Genomic DNA, 21,653 nt, shown 5'->3' on the forward strand with positions numbered 1-21,653 from the left:
ACCTTCAAATTACTGTACTTCTCAGGCAGTAGATCATGTTATGTTTTGGAGGATAGAATCGTCTCTCCTGCAAGAAGTATCAAAGGCTACTGAATTGGGACTCAAAAATGTGTTGCACAAAGTGCTTCACAAGTGCACTTATGCAACAGAGAAGAAAGTGTGGAGGGGTAACCATAAAAGACCATCAAGCTTCAGCACTGTCAAAATCCTCCTTCACTAGACACACTTACACAGCTTGACTGCATCTGCAGAGTAAGAAACTACCGAAAAATACACACCTGCATGGTATTTTAAAAATATACTTGCTCCCCTCTGCGTGATCCAAGAATCTTCCCCACACCACATCCCCCTCAGTTTGATTAATGTATTGAAATAAGATACACAGCAGGTATCATAAAGACCCAGACAAAGGAGCCATTGAAATGAAGACCTTCCACATGTGGAAACCAGTGTTATTAATAAACTAATTATTTTTTCACAATGACATTTAAACCTTCTTCAACAGAATAATAAAGGAAAGGACAGGAAACAGCATTTTTTTCCTGTGATTGTATTAAACTTTTCTGCATGATTAAGCTAAAAAGACAGCCATCATTCATCATCATGTCTATCAAAAGATTTAGAAGTCACTGGAATTGTATGACAATAATAAAGAATTAGGAATTCTCATCTCTCGAATAATCCTTCTTGCACCACCTTACCCATCCTTTTTTTCTCAGGAAGAGGATAAAATGTTCCTGTACTGGACAACATTTAGTAAGTAGATTGTTGTTTTCCCTTATGTAGTTTATTAAGAATGAAAATATAGTCTTAATTTTAAAAACTTATCATAGCTGAAAAGACTAGAGTTTTCCTTTTTCACATGATTTTCACTAGGTGGTTTTTCTTCCCATTTCTTACTGATTCTTTTAAAACCAAACAACTGTTTTATTTTGACATAGAACACATGGGATTTCAGCAAAAATAATGATTAAAAAATCCCATCCTTCAACTTAACTGCGTCACAATGAAGAGGTTTTTTTCTGTTTGTTTTATAAGTTCTATAGTGACAGCAGTGAGGAATGCACATTGGGAACACATGATGGATCAAAATTGGAAGGTGTTCGGCAGAAAGTTACTTCTTCTGTAAGAAGTCTCATAAGATAAAGGGTTTTTTAAAAAAATATATAAAACTATGAAACTTTGCTCTTTAGTCAAAGTATCAAAGCACATCATATAGTTGAACTAAAGAAATCTCTAATACCAAGAATCTTGTGACAAGGCTTTCAAGCCCCATTACTGAACCTCTGGTAGATTTCTCAGTGAAAACTAACTGAACAAAGAATCAGCTTTTGAACTCCTGTTGGTGAGGTTTTCTAAATTATTCTCCTTTGCTTTCTCCTTTCTAATATTTACTTCTACACCAGGCTTTCCATGCCTGTTTATAAATGACACAGATATCATGTGAGTAATCTCTTCTGGTTGAAAATGTAATTTATTTTAATTGGAAATGAAAACTTGTTTGAGGGGTGGCAGGAGGAAACCGTTCCTATTTCCTGCTATAGTTCTCTCAGCATCTAATTACATTCATAAAAAGAAACAATGGGAATGCTGTGTGTTAGTCAGTTTAATGTGGTTAATTACACTATTCCCCCTATGCATGCAAATACACCAGAGCCTCACAAGCGATACAGCACCCACACAACACATTGATCAACGGTAACAACTGCGCTTTGTGATCACATATGATACATGCTCTAGATATAAATACTTGCTTACTGGAAAAGGTTTCTAGTTCACAAGAAAAAATGTAAAATGCAGCAGAACAGACAACAAATAAAAAATTCTGACCATTAGTATCTGTATTTTCCATGAAATTCTTGTCAATATGAATTCAATTGCTGCAACTAGAAACATACCCTTCCTACCGAAATACCTTTCTCCATGTCTTTCTGTAAATAAGATACTTTGGGGAGGTCCTTTTTTTATATCCCCATATACCAATATACTAACAGGAGTTGAACCAAATACTTCACTTCCAAAAGTTTCAAGACATTTGTGCCACCTCAGAATGGAATTAAGGTACCAATCAGATCTTTTGCAAGTCAGATTCAGTACCTAGGTATCCCTGAGGACACAGAATTAGTATTTCAAATAGTATCTATCCCTGTGATGGATTCAGCTGGGATGGTGACACATCAGCTGAACACATCTTCATTATTACTCTTTCTTCAAAGTCATGCTTGCATCAGCAATGGTCTGTGAGTCCAAAGGCAGACAGAGGGTGGGTACCCAAGGAAGGTGCAGATGAAACAAGTGCTGGCACCCAGAACAGCCTCTGAACACCTGGTTCTCCTCCATACACTCCGGTAATGGCAAAGAGTCATCAGTCACACATTTCAGAGCAATAGCTTTTAATGACAGCTTAGATGTCAACACTGTCTTTCCCACAAAGCATGAAAGGACGTGGTCTTGAGAGAAGAGACATCTCAGTGCTCACACAATGACTCTTCCAAGGCCAGATATTTCAAGTATAAAATCACCAAGGGAAACGAACAAAAAAGGTAAAAGGAACTGCATATGGTCCTTCTGTGAAGAATCAAAGAAATGTTTCAGAGGCTTAGAATGAAACCATCTGAGCTCAGATGAGTCACTGGGGTTCTTGGAGCAAAACAGACAATATGGATAATTGGTAAAACAGGAACAGACAGTAAGAAGCATAGTCATGAGGGACAGTCTTGATGCTTGAAGAATATGACAGCTTTTGTGAGGAGTTAACCTCCCTCCCTCACCACACAGTTGGAATAGTAGGAAGTCTGTTCAGAAACATCATGTTGAAAGGGAAGGACAAATGTGTTTAAGTTGGAAAGAAGATGATGGATTAGTTAAGAAAACAAGTGGCAGAATTTAGTCCAATCTACCTTTGAACCTGGTCCTGTTTTGAACAAGAGGGAGCACAATGCGATTTTCAAAGGTACTGGTCAACCTAAATTATTTTAAGAAAAGGGCTTAATGTGAGAAGAACAAAACAAAAATAACATTATCTTCATTACGGAATGAAACCAATGCTGAAAAAAGCTGCAGCCTGGAGAATAGGTCAGTGGTGCCTACGGAAAGAGCATGATGAATTAAGAGCCAAAGAACCTGTAAATGTTATGAGAAGATAGATGTCTTTTGGCAGACTAATGCTTTGATTTTGTTTAAACTAGCTAAAGTGGGTAACTTAGCTTCAACAGCCCAGTGAATAACTGCTACTGCTATAAAATTTTAACCTTTCCCCCTTCAATTAATGTTAGACCTGAAAAGCTCTCCTCAAAGGGAAAAAACTTTACCAAAAAACTAGGAAAGGTGATATTCATATTCCAGATATTCTTAAAAGATAAAAGAACATACAGACCTTGAGGTTTTAGAACACATACACACACCCCCCCCCAAGTTTTGTTTATGCAACTGAAACACATTTCCTTCTACCATAAAAATCTGCAGCAAGCAAAGGCTTCAGATCTTCATCACTTCATTGCTGCCTCAGTCCAAGAGAAATCCAGTTTACTCTTCACTGCCTCCCCAAGTAAGATAACCTGAAATTTTTCCCAAATGCTTATTTAGAAAATGAGACTTCAAAGTAAAAGGCTGACTTGCATTAACTGCTTATGCTTATCTGCTCTCCCACACTTGTGATCATCTTCCAGCCTGTGCCCATAGCAACAGCTGGAGACCTCTGTGTTCTGGCCTTACCACTGTGGTCTTCCTCTCCTGCATATTGAAGAATATATGGCCTTGATGGCAGGTGCATCAGGAAGCAGCCAGACACACCAAGCACATGCCACCTGACGGCATCTTCAACCAGTTACATTTTAAGATCATGCGTTCAAGAGGAGATCCTGCATTTGATAAGAGCCTTTGTATTCTGAAACTTCAAGCTTCTATACTAGAAAAACAAGAACTACTGAAGACCTGGATTGGTGTCAATGATCTGAAAGTCATTTTTCATTGCTGAAATCATCATTTTACTGAAAACACATTTGTTCCCTCAACAAGGATTCCGAGAGCCATAGAAGTATTCTGCATGATGCTTGATGTCATCTCCCCACACATCTCCTTAATGATTTGTCTCCAATTTTTCCAATAAAATCTAGGTGCAATGCTCTGGATTTTCAAAGAGGGACTACTGATTTACACGGGATTTAATTACATTTGATACTGGTCCCCTGTTAAGAGGTGGTTTTGGCCATAACTAACCTCTACGTGTGCTAGGAAATTTCAGTTTTTCCACTACAATGAGAAAGTCTATTTCCCTTAGCAGAACCTTAATGAAAACAAAACAAGTAAAAAACCACCCCTAACTCCAATTCTACAAGAAACAGTAGACTACAAACCTATTCTTAATCTGGTATCAATCATTACAATAAAAAATACAGCACACAAACTACACCCAAATCTGTAACAATGCTTGCTTTATTGTACTTAGAGAGCAACTGAGTCTCACCTCAACACTCTTACCATGCTCATCTCATTTCAAGTAAAATTTTTGGCTATCTCCTGCCATAGGCATTGCTAATTAACTGCCTTTTAGAGACAAATATTTTCTTATCTGTTTAGAATCTAAACATGATTCTCTCTTCAAAGGAGTTTTACCCTTTTAACTGGAGTTTTTTAGACTGTTTGGGGAAAAACATAACCTTGTTTTACATATGCTGGCCGATCTCACAAACAGCTCTTAGGTCTTCCTTTCAGTTGTGTACCCAGCACTGAGGGTAGTTTCTTCCCCCCGCTTAAAGTCTGATGAGAACCAAAGTAAATGAAGTGGAACAAAGAAGCTACATTAGCTTTCATAATTTATTGCTCTAGACAACTCCAGCTATTGCCTGTGACAGGAATCAAGCCAGGCAGAAAGAAAATGAAAGTGTTCTGCCGCTTTGTCAACAGCTGAAGTTGCAGGACTCATTTCTATGGCTACCAGCAATGTCCCCGAACCCCCATCGCCACACTGCAGCTCTTGACCTGTATTTACAGAGGGCACCAAACACAAAGGAGAACATGCATAAATAATGACCTGAAACGTGTTATGTGCTGTTTTCTTCAGGTTTTTAAAGACTATAGACTAAAAATGATACACTTCGGTGTTCTTTCTTAATACAGGTTAATAAAGAATAAATCTGACACAGTTCACTGAATTTTATTGCCTTGATTATTCAGAATTTTTTTTTTTTTTTGTCTGGATGAATAAACTCCTGTAGCGAACTCTCACAAGCATTTCATTTTGATATCTAAATTCAACCTATTCTGATTAAAGCATCACTTTTGTGGTGTCTTCCACTTGTAAAGGTAAAATTTTTTGCAGAAGTAGATTTGGAGTGAGAAGAGGTGTAAGAACAACTGTCAAAAATTCAACATGGCAACTTTCATAAGTACCATCTGAAAGCAGTAATGCTGGTACACCTAATGAGCAAGAAGGATTCTCCACAGCACCTTCCCTTGTGCTGAGCACCATGACTGGTTCTGACTCACACAAAGGCTCCGAAATTGGAGCTTAGTCCTTTGCCATTGTGCCTGTGGGTTGCCTGCTTTAAAGATGACACAGCTGGATCTATAAAAATCTCACAGGAAGGAACAACACTGACTTAAGCCAAGCAATCCACAAGGTTCAAAACTGCTAAGCTCAATACGCAATAAAGAAAGGGAAAGACAAAATGGCATAGGACATAGACTCCTCTTGAAAATTCAATTCTTGCTAAATCTTTAGCGGATGAGAAGATCCTCCTAACTTACCAAGAACATTTTATCAGGAAGCAATTAGCACCCCAAGTGGTATCAATACACGAATTTCAACTAGATTTAGATGTCCAAAGCTAAGAGAAGAGAGAAGCAGGAGCAAACACAGTCATTACAGAGAGAGCACCAAGGAATAATTTGAAACTCACCATTTAATGTTTTAATGCCCTAAAAGATGCACATAATGACCCCTGTGTCAAAAGAAAATGTTATGGCTTGACACACTACCAGTACAAATCATGTACATTATTGCCAGAATCCCCTGTGACAGTTCCCAAGACTTTCTGAAATCGACTGCAGATTGAAAAGATGTTACTGTTCAGCAAAATTATTCTTCATAATTGGTACATTTATTTGGAGATCATAGATTTTTCAGTGTAAAGAACATTCTAAAATATTATTTTTTTAAAAACTAATTAAAATGTTTTGAACTATAGCAGCTCTCTTTTTCATTTAAAAAGCCAGTATCTTCACAGAGGATATTATATACATTTGGAAATTATTCTGTAAGTGTTTTCTCTGAATAAATGCAGAAAACCAAATACAGAAAGCATCTGTCTCAGCTCTGGTAGTATTTCTTAGAATAATTAAAATGCTAATGAAAAAGCATGTAAAGGCAGGAAGAAGTAGAAGAACCACCCACCCCAGAATAACATCCTTCTATAAGTATCATTTCCAACTTCTGATGTTCTCTAATTTATGCTCTAAGTGATGACAGGTTATGTTTATAGTATCTCTTTAAGAAGGAACCTATTAGTTATCTCCTTTGCACTTGCCAGTACTTCTCAGCAGATTTAGGTGAAATGTTGGACACAAAAATAAGGCACAGATGAAGGCAAGAGATAGCTGGTGTTAGCTTCAACAGTTCATCAGCTGTGAACAACAGAGGCACACCTCTGCACAGCAGTTCCCAAATCAGATGAACACAGTGGCACCTCCAATGGCAACGATCAGCTGACACAAAATGCTGTCTCTGACTTGCTATTAGTCCACCCCCTCATACTCCAACTCCTTTTCTTGATTTCTACACTGCAGCCACTCTACAGCTGTTGCAGGTACAGTGTGATTAAGACCAAATCAATTCCCCTTTCAGCCTCACACACATATAAATCATGATTCTGTAATTATTTCACACTCAAACAAAGTGTGGAACTCTGGCATGACTGGTAGATTTTTTATTTTCCATGGGGGAAGGCAAACATAGGCTGGAATTTTCTTCTGCCTCCTCCTAGTTCTTACTCATTTCAGTAGCTCCTCCATCCAAAATGGATGGAAGGAGGAATATGGGTGGCTGTGATTTCAGCAGTGATCCCACTGCATTCCCACATCCCTTACTAACATAGACTATGACCTAAGATTGAGTTAAATTAACCAAGGTGAGAATCAAAAGGAGGAGTAATTGGGCAAAACTAAGAGAACATAAAAGGTAAGAACAAAGGTTCTCTCTTCTTAATGAGGATTACACAGTACGAACATCACGGTTATTTTCAAAAAAGAACCCAAGCGTCAAAGACCCAGTTCTAACTCAAGCTGTGCCACTGACTACAAAATTGCAAAGTAAGTAAAAACCCTGATTTACAAGTTTCAGAAAAATATTTGAGAAGCCATAATAAACAGCACTGCTATGATGTACTCTGTCTGCTTGGAAAAGCCCTAGAAGAAATGCTAATGTGCTATACTGTGCTGTCAGTATTTACATGATGAACCGCCTACATGCTAAATAAGAGACGGCAAGAACAAAGTCCTAAAGGCTTAGGTATTTGCAAGCAGTTGTTTTTGTATTTTTGCTGGTGGTTATTTTTTTAATCAATCCAATTTCTGTGCTGACTTGAAGCCCAATATATATTTGATCTTCCATTTCACAGCATCAAATTAAGCTCCGTATCTGAAGGGAATCTCAGATTCCACAATCTCAGTTTGGCTTATTTGACTACAATTTTTGCACCAAAAAAAAGTGAACCACAGATAGATCATTTATAAGAACAAGTGAGGTAGTTGTAAAGAATACCATCAGTAGTATCCACTGTCTTGGCAATAATGATAGATTTAAGCAGCTGCTACTAGAAAACATCAGCTCTGCCAAAATGTCAGATGCTAATGGCTGAGGCAGCTCAATTAAGCTACAAGACACAATTGCTTTTTTCTACCAGGGATGCAGGCAGGCATATTTCAATTTATATCTGGAACCAACAGAAGCACTTAGGGAAGGAACAGATTAAAAAAAATCTGAATACATACAGCCTTACATCTTCACCTTCTTACAGAAGTCCCAGATTTTAAGAAGTCCCAGATTTTAAGCCACAAGTGATTTGATGCATTATGAGTTCTCAATAAAGCATGCAAAATAGCTGGAGTAGTGTCAATTTTAAGCAGCAACCCAAATAAAGGATCCAAACAAGTTCACTTTAGCAGTGTGTTGATATGGTAAGTTATTTTAAATGTAAATTTAAATGCAGGTTTTCTGTAGTTTAATGACATTCAACAGTGATAACGTAATGGGAAATAATGGTTGCAACAGCGAACTGTGTTTATGCTACATTGAGAAAAGAGTATATCTAACACATTTTAAAAAATTATGGCAAACATTTCTTCATAAAGTCTAATTAATGTGAGAAAGCATATCTGCCTTTTACAGTAAAACGTGTAAAAGCATGTAAAAACAACTGGACTATCATTTGTTGTCAAGATTCATACAAAAGTAGATGGTGCTGTCAATACTTTCCTCTACTTCCCAGTTCCAATCTGTTCTCCTGAAATCTCACCTATGCAAATGAGATTGTGAACTAAGAATGAAGTAAACTTTGACTTGTTTCTAACATTTACCTCATTTCAGGCCAAGTTAACCTTCCTATGATGAAGGAGAATTAACTGCAGACCATTAAATCTGAGAGTGAGAATAATTTGTAGAAATGTGTCCAGGTCTCAGGGGTTACTGGTCCACACAGGGAGTGTATCACCAGTACAATGCAGCAAATCAAACTGATTTGAGCAACTCCAACAGGAACATTTGCAACTCTCATGCATCTCCAAGATACAGAAAAAAAGAGTTGTACTGTAACCAGCATCCTGTTCTGAGGGCAGACCCCATCACATGCTCACTGCTAGTATCACAAACAAAATTAAAGATGCTTTTTACAGATTAATTTATTGAATGTCTTATGGCAAAGAAAGGAAAAGTGTAATTCTTATCCTCAGAAGTTACAGGTATCTAGACTTCAAACCAGCAATTAAGTTTTAAGACTTGTATGTCTGAAGACACCAGCCATTCAGAAATGCTCTGCTATTTGATCACGTATGTGATTTTTTCATGGCACATATGACAATATTTTAGTTATACATGTCCTGGGAATTCAATAGTTTCTTCAACAGTAATCACAGTACATAGGGTTTAACCCTAAGGGTGAAATGAAGAAATTTTAGATAAAAGTACTTTTACTGAACTTTTATTGAATTTCAGACAAACTCTCCTGTGCTAATATATATAGATCTTGCAATACTTGTAGATCTCTAATAAGCAATCTCACTTATTTTCCATGATGAAATGCTATCTTAAACTGCTTCAAAGGTAAAATTCAGAAAGAACTGGTTTAGTTTGACTCTCAGATTGGATCAGATGATTGACATGTATGCTACAATTCAATGTAATTTTTAATACTATTCCCTTTTACTACAATGCAGGCATAAATGCTTCTATTAACTCATCTTAACATTGACCGTGTTATCTAGAAATTCTTGCTGTTTACAAAGTTTTAACTTCCACAGCACTAGCAACCTACTAAAATTATTTCATGCTACCAAGTGAGAGAAACTGGGCAAAGGAAAAATGTATGTGGATCATGAGGAAAAATTCAGGACACCCTATCATCCCATAGAATAATGTACCCAGAGAATATCTGGCAAGCCTCAAAGATCATAAAGGTACATGTTGGCAGGAAAGGGCTCTCCTTCTGTAATTTTTATGGACCTGTAATGCACAAAAGTTTCCAAAGGTCAACTGAGTTGCCACAGTTGTTCCCAAATTGTCTAAAAATGCCTATAACCTTTTCCCTTCCATCAACTTAGAGTTTCAATTGCAAGAACTCCCTGTGTGTTCACAAAGACAAGCATTGCAAAGCAACTCAGGTATTTAAGTTGGGTCTGTATAATGCTGTGACATCAACCAAGCCAATGGAATTTTTTACCCACACTCAACAATAGTGCAAGTGGGTGTATTTCCCACTAGCATGCATAAGGTCAGTACTTCCAAACCTACTGGAAACACACACCCTATCTTACTTTTATGTGATGCAAAGGGAATAGCAAGGAAGGCTCTGCAAATAGCAATGGTTTCCTTGCATCTACCACAGCCATAAACGTGGGAGTTGCTAAAAACAGGACTAGTAGAGGAAAACAATATGGCCACGGAGTTCTGCAGAGACTGAGACACTTTCTACATTGCAAGAATAAGCTTTTATTCTGTCTTCCCCAATGCTCTCCCCTCATCACTTACCAAGCTGCATGCACCTGGCAGTTCAGAAAGCTTTGAACACAGGCTAGCACAGAGTGAGGACTTCCTTGATGAAGTATGTGAAGGTTTAAAACAAAAGTAGATGTTGTTTTGTCTATTCTCCATTTTTTCTACATGAAGGAGTAGCAGATGCTGGCCCCTGTGCCTGTGCATAGCCTGGCTACAGTCACCAAGTCAGAAACCGCTGTCATGGACACTGCTGGGGTGGCAGCCACAGACAGCTGTCTCAGTAATATTCGTACAGTACATTTCCATATGTCAAAAAGCCCACATTTATAAAGATGTATATGAGTTAGGATTTTGGAGGACACTCTTGTTAGTATTGATGGGCAGGACTAGCTAAAAGGACTGCACACCAAGCACAAAAAAATGAGATATGTCAAATGTGACAAGAAAAAAGAGCACACATTAGTTGCTTTTAAAATAGATATCAACAGGGAAAAAAGACTTATCTTAAAGCACCAATATACATCTTACAAGCTTATTCACTTGTGCAGTCATATGTGCAAGAGGTATCATGCTATTTTCATTCAGGATCTGTAAATCTAACAATATCCTCAAGGAAAATAATCTAAAAGGTACAAGCAAAGATGTACAATGATAGATATTAGATAAATATATCACTTTACAGTTCTAGGTCTATCGTATAGTTAAGTATGTCATTTAAGGAGGTATACATTAAAATCACAGAAATGCTAAGGTGGGAAGCTCATACAGCACAACATGTTAGCTTCAAAGCTGAAATTGGCTGTTTTCATTAGCTACTTTGCTGTTAAAATCCAATTCTGCAATATGATTCTCTGGTTTTTGCATTGTAATCCCAGCACTTAGAGATTAATAATGCTACTTAACCTGTTGTAGCTGTCATTTTTGCACGTGCTGGAAAACAACAATTTATCATGTTCTAAAAGTGCAGGTTTGGTTGCTTTGAAAAGGACCAGTCTTCACACTTAGGAGGTGACAGAATTAAAGCTTCAAGTACAACCTCTCTTCCATATGCATTACGCTACGAATTGTTTTCCATGCAGTGGATGGAATGAACCGTACTCATGCACTGAGCAATTCAAGTTCTGCTCTCTGCATTTGTGCAAAACGTGCTTTAGTTACAGAACTTCTACAAACCTTACTCTGAATACAACTTGCTTATGTGTTTTCAACACTGCTCAGCACGGCAGTTATCTCCTAAAGATGTGCGATTTACTGTCTGTCTTCAAAACACAGGTGAACTAAAGGTCCATTTTACAGACTGAGAGCCAAGCAAGACAACACTGCCATCAAGTTTTACCTAAACTTGTTTTTCTGACACAATCCATTTAGAAATCTAAAGAACTTAAAATATAAAATAGCTAATGCTGTAATATTCAGAAATATGTACATACATTCACAGTGCGAGAAAGTCACCCATGCACTGAAGTCAAAGGGACATATGCTTGGCATGCAGTTAAGAATGGTCAATACCCAAGCAGCATATTTTAGATTTGGAAGTGAGAGCCCATAAAACCATGCAGTCAGTCATCATGCAAAGAAAGGGGAGTGTGTATCACTTGTCCAAAATCACTCTGTATAGTAATGAACCTCTTTAATAAGGCTACATAAAGCTACCCAGTCAGTTATAAATCTGGCATTCCCAAGTGTACTTTGGAGTGTGACTTCAGTAAACATTGCTATCAGAGTGGTTCAGAGATATATTTCCTTAGCCTTCTAGAAAAAAAAAAAACAAACATTAAAAATGAGCCAATTTCTCCATGTGTCACTATACTGTTATGAACATGATACAGGACTGGAAATTGTAAGGCTGCCATAAAAACATCTTTCCACTGAACAGCTATAGTCTAGTGGTAGATCAACCTCATTCAAGACACAAGCTTAAAATGAAGTTCACAAGTCTCCAAGTGAAGAGGTTACAGATGAAGTCAGTCAAGATAACGTTGCTTCAACACCTCCCAGATGCAAGAAGAGTCCTAATAACAGAGCACTTGGAGTCTCTTATTTCAGGCTCTGTTCACATTCTTCCCCAGTGAGCAGCAGCGCAGTGTAACAACAACGGCAGTAATTGCTCACTGTCACTGTAAGCCAGACCTGCAGTGAACTACGCATGCATGCATGGAGCAAATGATGAGAATCTGAGCTAAGCTCACAAACGGGTTCCTCAGAAATACTTCAAAAGGCTTATAATCTTGCCAAATTTGAAAATAAAATGTATTAATTCAAAGTGACAACCACATTGATGGTTCCAGCTAACCACAGACACAGAGTAAAGTTTTACACATAAATGCAAAATAATTGATTGTGCATTCCACATTAACGCTCTTTGCATGACTTGTGCCCAATTATGCTTTTCTCACTCAAATTCAGGCTTTGTATGTACCCACTTCATTGCACACTTTACTTATAAACAGAACTCTGATACTTTTTCTGAGGACAATTTTATCACCCCTTAAAATAAACAAAAGTGAAATTTCAAATGACTGGATGGCTGCACAAGGCTTTAAGAAAGAATTTTTCATAGTCTTTAACGTTTATCAAGTGTATCACTCTAATAATCCACAGTGCTATCACTTCTACAGTTACACTCTTCTATTTTCCTTTTTTTTGATGATCACCATCTTATAAACCAGCTACAGGAACATATTTTTAAAAGATGAATGCCTCTCCCACAAAGAATGCCATACTAGGGGGGTTTATTAGTGATTTATGACTGTCATTCTTCAACAAGACTGCTTCTCTTTTATAAAACCTAAAATTTATTTTTTATCCACTCTGAAAAGAACAAACAAAACCACTGATAATGTTTGAAAAAAGCTTTCCTCTACTGCATAGCTATTTCCTGACTGCCTGTATACCCGGCACTTCTACCACATCACCAGTCAATTGATATTCTCTTTATCCAGTCACCTGCTGTCATACTACTCATACAAAGAAAACTGTCAGGCCCACAGCAACATGCCTCACAAGCTTTCTCAACCTCCCCCTCACTATTTAAGTTCTTCCTTCTTTTCATGATCACTTTCATAACTACAGCTCTCATGTTTGTTCATACAGAAGATTAGCACTTCTCAGCTACCCTGCTAACACGCATCAGGAACCCAGCTTTCCTATGCTGGCTTAAAAGAGAGTAGCTACCAGCCACCCTGAAGAACGCTGCAGTATCACAATCACTGCATGAGAATAATTTCAAAAGCAGGAACAAAGCAAGGTGTAGGCTTAACTGAAAAAAGAATCAAAGACTTAAATTATACCACTGTTATAAAATGGGGTAAACTTCAGGAGATTAATCCCCAAAATATAATTCAGAACAATTCCAACACCTTCAAATGAATTTAAGAAAAAAAATTTAAAGAGAAAAATTAGAAAGAGAAAGAGAGAACATTAAACACGGGCTTATGGAGATCAGCTGGTGCACAACACACCAGAGCTGTCCTCCTACAGTCTACATCTCTCAACTGATTAAAAAAAAAAAAGTAGAAATTACCACCAAAAAAAAAAAAAAAAAAAGGTAGAATTTTCTGTGTGTCTGCCACTCAGTTATGGACAATGGTACTGCACCTCTACAACTTCTTCCTTTGTCCTGAAGTGTCAAAAATATCTGTAGAACTTTATTCTCAGTTGACTAAGGGGATCCTTTTATTCATTCTATTTTCACTGTTCATCCATGAGCTGCAACATGATTGACATCTTTTCCATCAGAACTGTACAGCAGCATGACAAGCTAATTATTATTTAAAAAATGATACACATTACCTCTCCAGGTCAAGCTACAATCCTCTAGCTGGACATCATTTTTAAACTTACAAGCTTTAATAACTTGTGCATCATTCTAGTCCAGATACTACACTCAGTTTCAGAGAAGGTTTCCTGAAAATGAAGGCTTTATTATTTCTATGTAGTTTTTAGTGACTGCTACCAGTATTGCTAATAATAACTGGTAGCCCTTCTTCTGCAACAAATGACTATTTCTTGTAATTTTATCAGGGCTCTCAAGAAGCAAAAGTGACAAAAGGACCTAGCTTCTTAAACCAAGTTTTATACTTTGGCTTCATAGTTTCAACTGGCTGGAATTAAATATCTTTTACCCCCCAGCTGACTTTCTATGCCACAGAGCAATTAGTTGTCAAAAATGCATTCATATCCAATAGCAACAACAAAATATGGGAGGAGGCACATTAGATCAAGCAAATGCATTCATACCTTCAGAATGCAGGTGGAGGCAGGAGACAATTAGAGAAGGAAATTCAACTAGAAGGCATTTCCTGAGGATTAATGAATGGGTGATAGTGTTTGATAGTCAAGGGCAGGATGGGTTCTGCAACCGGCACACTTCATTAATCCCCCAGGCAATACAAACTGGGATTCTGCTAATTTTTTTCTGCACTTTTTATTTTCCTTAACATCTAATTAAAATTTCCACTTAATCTGACACCATCATTCCCTCACAATCACAGAATGGTTTGGGTTGGAAGAAACCCTAAATATAATCTAGTTCCAATCCCCCTACCATGGGAGGGCAAGTCCCACTGGACCATGTTGCCTGGCCTTGAACACTTCCCAGGATGGGGCATCCACAACTTCTCTGGGCAACCTGTGCCTCACCACCCTCATGGTAAAGAATTTCTTCCTAATATCTAATCTAAACCCGCCATCTATCAGTTCGAGGACATTCTTGTCACTGCATGCTTTTGTAAGAATTCCCTCTTTCGCTTTCCTTTAGGCCCCTTTCAGGTACTGGAAGGTGCTGTACGGTCTTACCGAGGCCTTTGCTTCTCCAGGCGGAACAGCCCCAGCTCTCTCAGCCTCTCCTCTCTGCAGAGAAGTGCTCCAACACCCTGAGCATCTTCGTGGACCTCCTCCAGACTTGCTCCAACAGGTTCCTGTGCTCCATATGTCGGGAGCTCCAGAGCTGGATACAGCACTCCAGATGGGGGTCTCCCTCTGCAGAGGGGCAGAATCCCTTTCCTTGCTCTGCTGCCCACCCTGCTTTTGATGCAGCCCAGAACACAGATGGCTTTCTGGGCTGCAAGTGTATATTGCCAAGACGTGTTGAGGCTCTCATCCACCAACATCCCCAAGTCCTTCTCATCACCTCTGCTCTCAGTCCATTTTCTGCCCAGCCTTTATTTGTGCATGGGATTACCCCGAGCCACATACAGGTCCTTACAGTTGACCTTGTTGAACTTCATGACATCCAGAGCCCAATGCTGTCTGTATGTCTGAACAGTCCTACTATGATAAATAACATCCATAAAATTACAGAATTAATACCTGGTGGAAAAGGCCAGGTAACCTCAAGTTTCAGAAAGTAGTTCTTATTTTCTCCTAAAGACTAAACATGTTCTCTGCCTTAGAAACAGAAAGGACTCAGCAGATGTAATTCTTTCCACTAAATTACAAGCTGCTTGATGGCCTCCATTATCCAGTAGTAGCAGACAAAGAGCGAATCAAGTATTGGAGAGAACAACTGATTTTCAGCTGCCTTTGAGTGCCTTAGGAAGCCACATACACTAATGCATTACTGAACATGTCCCAGCCAGCAACCACACCTCTCCATCACCGTAACTCCACACTAACCTGTGACAGGTGCATCTATGTCCAGCAAATTTTTTTCCTGGCGGAGAATCGAAGCTCCCTCTGTTATTATTCTCAAAGCAACACTCTCTTCCAGTCTCCCTTCCTTCATAAGGTGTGCCTTTAAGATATCCACACGAGGTTTTCCATCATTATCAAACACTTCCTTGGCTGTGAGACGGTGACTTGGAGGAAATGGGACAGCTAGGTGGGAAAAAAACAAAACACGTGGTCACTCTTTACAGCAAAGCTTCTATTACTGGCACATTTCAAAACATATCTCTACTGCAAAACAACGTTAACATAGATTTTCTACTGCCTCTTACAATTTGTGGTTTAAATTGTATATAGATTCCCAAAGATACCATTAAAGTGCATGTATTCTGCAAGATATATTATTCACACATGCAACAAGTAATTCATGCTTATAAAAAAATTGAGAGGAGTATTTAAGCCATAATTACAGGTAGATACATTCAAACAAGTCCCCCAAAAGGCACGGGAGTATTGGGGAAAGGAGGGAACCGACTCTAAACTGCTCTGGTAGAACTAGAGAACACTGAGAGATGTTATCTATTAACAGCATAACATGCACATGCAAGTGCAAATATTTAATACCTGTGCGTGGACATGCATAGATACACTCCAACTGACATTCTAAAATCCAAGACAGAGATCTCTCTAATGACTTTGGGCAGGAGGATGTAAGATGTTTTCCCTGTAGAAGTAATAGTTTGCTACACAAGATACATCTGAAGCCCACCAAAGCGCACCTCAGTGCCGAACGGACAACTCCAGCAAAGACAGGGCAGAGGATGTATCAGTTGGAAAAAAATGAATAAATATGAAGGTTGCCCTGGCAACATGGCAGCAACCAGCAAGCTGCATACTGTCCTCACGTAAGGTCAGAGGCATGAACTTGTATGTTCCTGCTCTTCTGGAGCCAGCTGGAGCGAGAAGGCTTGGAGGTGATGCTGTCAGTTGCCAGGATGAGGCTGGAACATTATCCCAGCTTAACCCCCTTTCCCTCGCAGCTCAGTCGGAGTGGCATTAGGCAGCGCCTGCCTTGCCAGCCACAGGGTAATTATCCTGATCCCTGCCACAGCTGCAAGAGGGTCAGGTTGTTCTGGAGCTCCAAGCAGGGAGAGGAGGTGCCTGCAGGGCAGGTCTCAGCTGGCCACATCTGCAGTGCAACCCTGTCCCTGCCAAAGGGCCTTGTACCCTGTGGAATGTGTCACTGGCAGCTCTGCCCCATCACAAGACACGAAACCTTAACACAGAAGATCAATATATCCGTTAGCTTCAATTTTCTTCTAATTTCACCATCAGCAGACTTCAAAACCCCATAACTCACACTCATTAATTAAAGTTCAGACCAAGCACTCTTCTATTACACTACCAGAAGTAACAGCAGAAAATAAAACATTTCACTCTATGCAGTTATTTTCCACTGACATTTTTAACACAAACAGCTTCAGAAAATGCCTTTTCCCCCACCCCCAATCTTTGGGTTTTGCCTTTTTGCTGCTCCAGCAGTCCATTCACTGAAATAATCTGTGGGGACTAATGAATGTGGGTGTCTAGAATACACTGAAGCCTGACTGCTCTCAGACTTCAACATGGGGCAAAAAGGGGAGAAGGTGAAAATTTATGAAAAAACCATTTTATTATGCAACATAGAAAAAGAATAATATTTTCTAAAAAATGGAAGGTGAATGATAACTCAGCAGTTCTCCAATCCTCTTTTTACAAAAACAAAACTGTGGAAGGGTACCTAGTCCTAATGATCCTGCATTTCCAGCATGGAGGAAGGAGGAAAGGGAAAAGTTGGTACATATCTGCAATCACTTTGGCTGGAAGAAGCGTATACCATTAGCAAGACAACAGCCACTGTTCCTCCCTAAATGTATGATAACGCACACACCTATGCAGTGCACCATTACGTTGAGGTATGTATGCTGAAAGGACATTTTTGTATTTATAAAGACAGCAAAACACAGATGCAATGACAATAGCAAACAAAAGCTATGACGTAAAACCTGCTGATATAGAAAAAAATACGACATATGCTGCAGCGCTGTAAGAGTTCTGCAGGCAGAGCTCTAACAAAGATGTACCAGTACCTAATTAAAGAAAAAAAGATACTGTTCTAACAGCAGATGATTCATGATTAATTAGCAAAAACATGAGTGACTGAATAGACCACAAATTGCATCTTCCATTATGAGAATATTAACTTTGAATGTACACATACACAGAGCTTCCACAGAAGAACAATGTAAGAAATGGTCATGTTCATTACGAAGTCAGTTAAACATTATTTTTACTGGTAACACCCACAAATGCCTGCATCAACCAAAATCCTTTTATAAATACAACAAACATTTAACTTCCATTGCTTTACAGAGAGCAATATTACCATCTGAATACACAGGTATCCATCTGTTTCTCCATTCCTTTTTTCTTTTTCTGCTTTTTTAAACCTATGGTATCAACAGATATAAATAAATAACAATAAATGCAATAAACTTGACTGTTATCATAAAGAAACCCTAGAATCTCATCAGACACCAACTGTGCACACAGAATACACAATGAGGAAGAGCATGGAGCTGGAGAGGAGGCCACCAGGGAGAGGCAGGAAGAGGAAGGAGTGGGGACTGAACTGCCAGCACCGAGTTCCTCGCCAGGGCACAGGCCCAGAGGATGTTTTTGTAAAAATAGGTAAGAATCTGTGTTAAGCAAAGGCCATAAAAAGGGGAGAGGCAATAAAATGTGCATATACATAGAAGATGTATTTTTAGAAGTTTAGTGACAAATCTCACTACAAGACCACCACATAAGACTCATGCATACCTAATCATACTTTGTAAATCTTAAAACCGGGACAAGTGTTCACTTACATTTATTTCCTTATATTGGCATAAAAAACAAATAAACAACTATTCACCATGTGAAATACGACCCTGGTGGTTTGGTAATAAAACACGGACCACAACCAAATGCAAAGAAACAAGGTTTTCAACCCTTTTAAACCTCAGCCTGTCAGTAACATCCTCCTGAGATCTGAAAACACAAGAAAATACTCTAACCACTTATTAGTGGGGGTTTTTTCCACTTGTGCTTTCAGGTCTCTTGAGCATGTTCCAGCAAATGGAGGAAAAGATCAACCTGTTCTTTTACTGTTCTTTCAGGCTCCTGCAAAACCCATCTTATCGTTAACACAGCCACTGCAAAGGTCAGACACCATTACTGTTTCTCTCAAATATTAAGCAGCCTGTCTGGAACAAATAAATAAACCATAAAGAGCTCTGCTTAATTAGAGTGGACTATGTGTGCACACACAAATAAAATACAAGCATGTGGCATAGCAAGCATTATTTTGTTTATATATTATTCATTTTAAAATGAAGCTGTACACTAAATTAATACTCTCAGAGGAGGCTTCCCATAAGAAAAACTCTTTCATCAATATTCAAGTTCCCTGCAAATTATCTCCCTCTGTAATGCTTGTCTTGTAATTTTATATAACTTATGCTGTATGGCTGTACATAACTATGTTTATAGCACACCATACTTTTATGATAAATAAATGTTTTCCTTTTTATTTGTAAGGAAAACACACCAATAACTGCTAACATCTCAATAACCCAATGCACTGCATTTGTCTGATGGCAGTTTGCAATTCTCCATTTTGAGAAACACATGCGCTATAGCAATGCCCAGAGCACAAGTTATTAAACACATTGACACTTTGTCATGACACTTATGCAAAGTGCAAAAAAAAATTAAAAGGTCACTCTTCAGCTTTGGGTTTTTTACATCTACTTCTTCATAACCTTCAGATTCAGTATGCATAAAAATTTCCTAAAACTATGATAAAAATCATCTCAAACTCCAACAACGCTGTGTTTTTTAAAGATAGGAACATTTTTAATATTTAACTAACAGGTTCTGCAGTCTGACTTTGAAAATCTACACCCATTTTATAATGTGTTTGAACACATAGCATAATCTTGAGCAATCCTGCTGAACAATAACATCCATACTGGGAGCTTTTACTATTTAATCAGAGTTCTGCATTTCTGCACCACACTGGGTCTGACAAAACTATGCTGCAACACAAAGAAGCAGACAGAGATCAACTTTTCGACCTAAAGACATTAGTTTAACATTACCTAATTCCTGCACAGTTGCCTATGAACTTCTGGTTTACAAGGTTTCTATGAACCTAAGGGGAAGGAATGATGAATTTTTTGTTTTCAAGAACTCTACTTAGTTCAGGTGACAGGCAGAAACAAGAGGATGAGTCACTGTCATCCACAGCTGCTAAGGGGAACAGAGTGAAATCCCCCAGGCAGTGCAGAGCTCACCAAAGTGGTGGAAAAAGGAAAGGGCACTGCCAAAGATGCTTGCCCATGGAGGACATGGAGTTCTCATGTGACAAACATCCCCTCTCCACAGATTTCCTCAGGCACCACATGGACAATGCTTTCATCTCCATACACAAGTTTTCTGGAGACAGATTCAACCATTCAAACACACTGAATCACCGGGATCTCTTTTTTAACCTGCACATTATTTCCTTAGCAGGTACTTTTTAGGAGTACCATACAGAAGGCTGAGTTATTCAGAAGACAAAATTCATTTTCAATATAAAATTTTGTACTACAGCATTTGTAACATGTTCAAGTTCTTATTTGCTTTTTATGTACTTGGCAGGAAAATATGTCTACACCTGATAAAAAAAAAAATCCAACTATTTATTCAACAGCAAAACGGCCAAACCGAAATCATCTCAGTGGAGATAAAAGTGGAACACATGTTCTGATGTTTTCTAACAAAAACTATCAGGTTTCATTTTACATTAGCTACTGTTATTAGAACAGGCACTGGAATTGGCAATCTCTCTCTAAAAGATCAAGCTTTCACCTGCTATTTTAAGACATGACGTATTTGAGGACTGTTTTTACTAAATCTGCTGCTCACCAGATGGTGAAAGCGTTGGAAATTAGAATCTGGAAAATAAATCTACAGTATAAAATAAGAAGAGCTATGAGGATTCCTATAGAAATTTAGCATGAATTTTTCTTCATTGCCAACAAGTTCTTGCAGTGTAATCAGAAGCGCTCACAACCGTATTTGCTAAAAGACGTAATTAAATTAACATCACTCATGAGCAAGGCACTTTGCTTCACAGAAAGCTGAGGTTTTCACTGGGCAAGCCAGTCAATGCTGCATAAAGACAGAGTCCACCAAAAAGAATGTTGCATGAAGACACCTTTGAGTAACAGCACCTGTATGTGAACCGAACTGGGAGCAGACAGGAGACTCATTCCTCAATAAAGCCCACATGTACCAAATTTAGAGAGAAAAGAGAAAGGAGTTCCTTTCACAGACATCTCGGCTGACAACGTGGAAAACAGGCCACTTGACAAGAGGCAGTAACACCTGTGGCCTAGAAAAAACAGAAGGTACTACAGGTTGGCAAGGAAACCGCTTCTCACAAGACTGAGATGAGCCTTGCTAGCACTACTTTTTGATGTACAAAAGCTCAAGCTAAAAAAATTTTTTAAGTAACAAAAGACACTTCATCAAATATCCCAGTTCCAATGACTATTTTTAATATATTGTGACACTTCAATCACAACTGGGGAACATAACAGCAAAGACAAGTGCCTCAGAGAAGCTCACCTGCCTATCTGGACAGAAGCTATGCTAGGAAGGTGTTTGTAAAAGGGCTGCGTCAACCATATACTGATCCCAATGTATTGCCAAGCTGTTTCCAGACACTAGGGCCGTGGCCTCCTAATCAGTAGGCTTCACTCCCCCC

At 38.6% G+C, this 21,653-nt stretch overlaps 1 protein-coding gene across 4 annotated transcripts in view; it reads right to left on the bottom strand.

The window, feature by feature from the left end:
• PPP3CA (protein phosphatase 3 catalytic subunit alpha) overlaps nucleotides 1-21,653 on the bottom strand; it is a 177,291-nt gene that overhangs the window by 86,645 nt on the left and 68,993 nt on the right. For all 4 annotated transcript variants that reach the window (XM_042049466.1, XM_042049467.1, XM_042049465.1 and 1 more), the window contains exon 2: nucleotides 15,824-16,024. In XM_042049466.1, the coding sequence (XP_041905400.1) occupies nucleotides 15,824-16,024 (201 nt within the window). The remainder of the gene's footprint in view (nucleotides 1-15,823; nucleotides 16,025-21,653) is intronic.

This window comes from Corvus kubaryi, unplaced genomic scaffold (assembly GCF_017639235.1).
Source record: "Corvus kubaryi isolate FWS band 111438036 unplaced genomic scaffold, C.kubaryi_AGA036_p1.0 71, whole genome shotgun sequence".
NCBI lineage: Eukaryota > Metazoa > Chordata > Aves > Passeriformes > Corvidae > Corvus > Corvus kubaryi.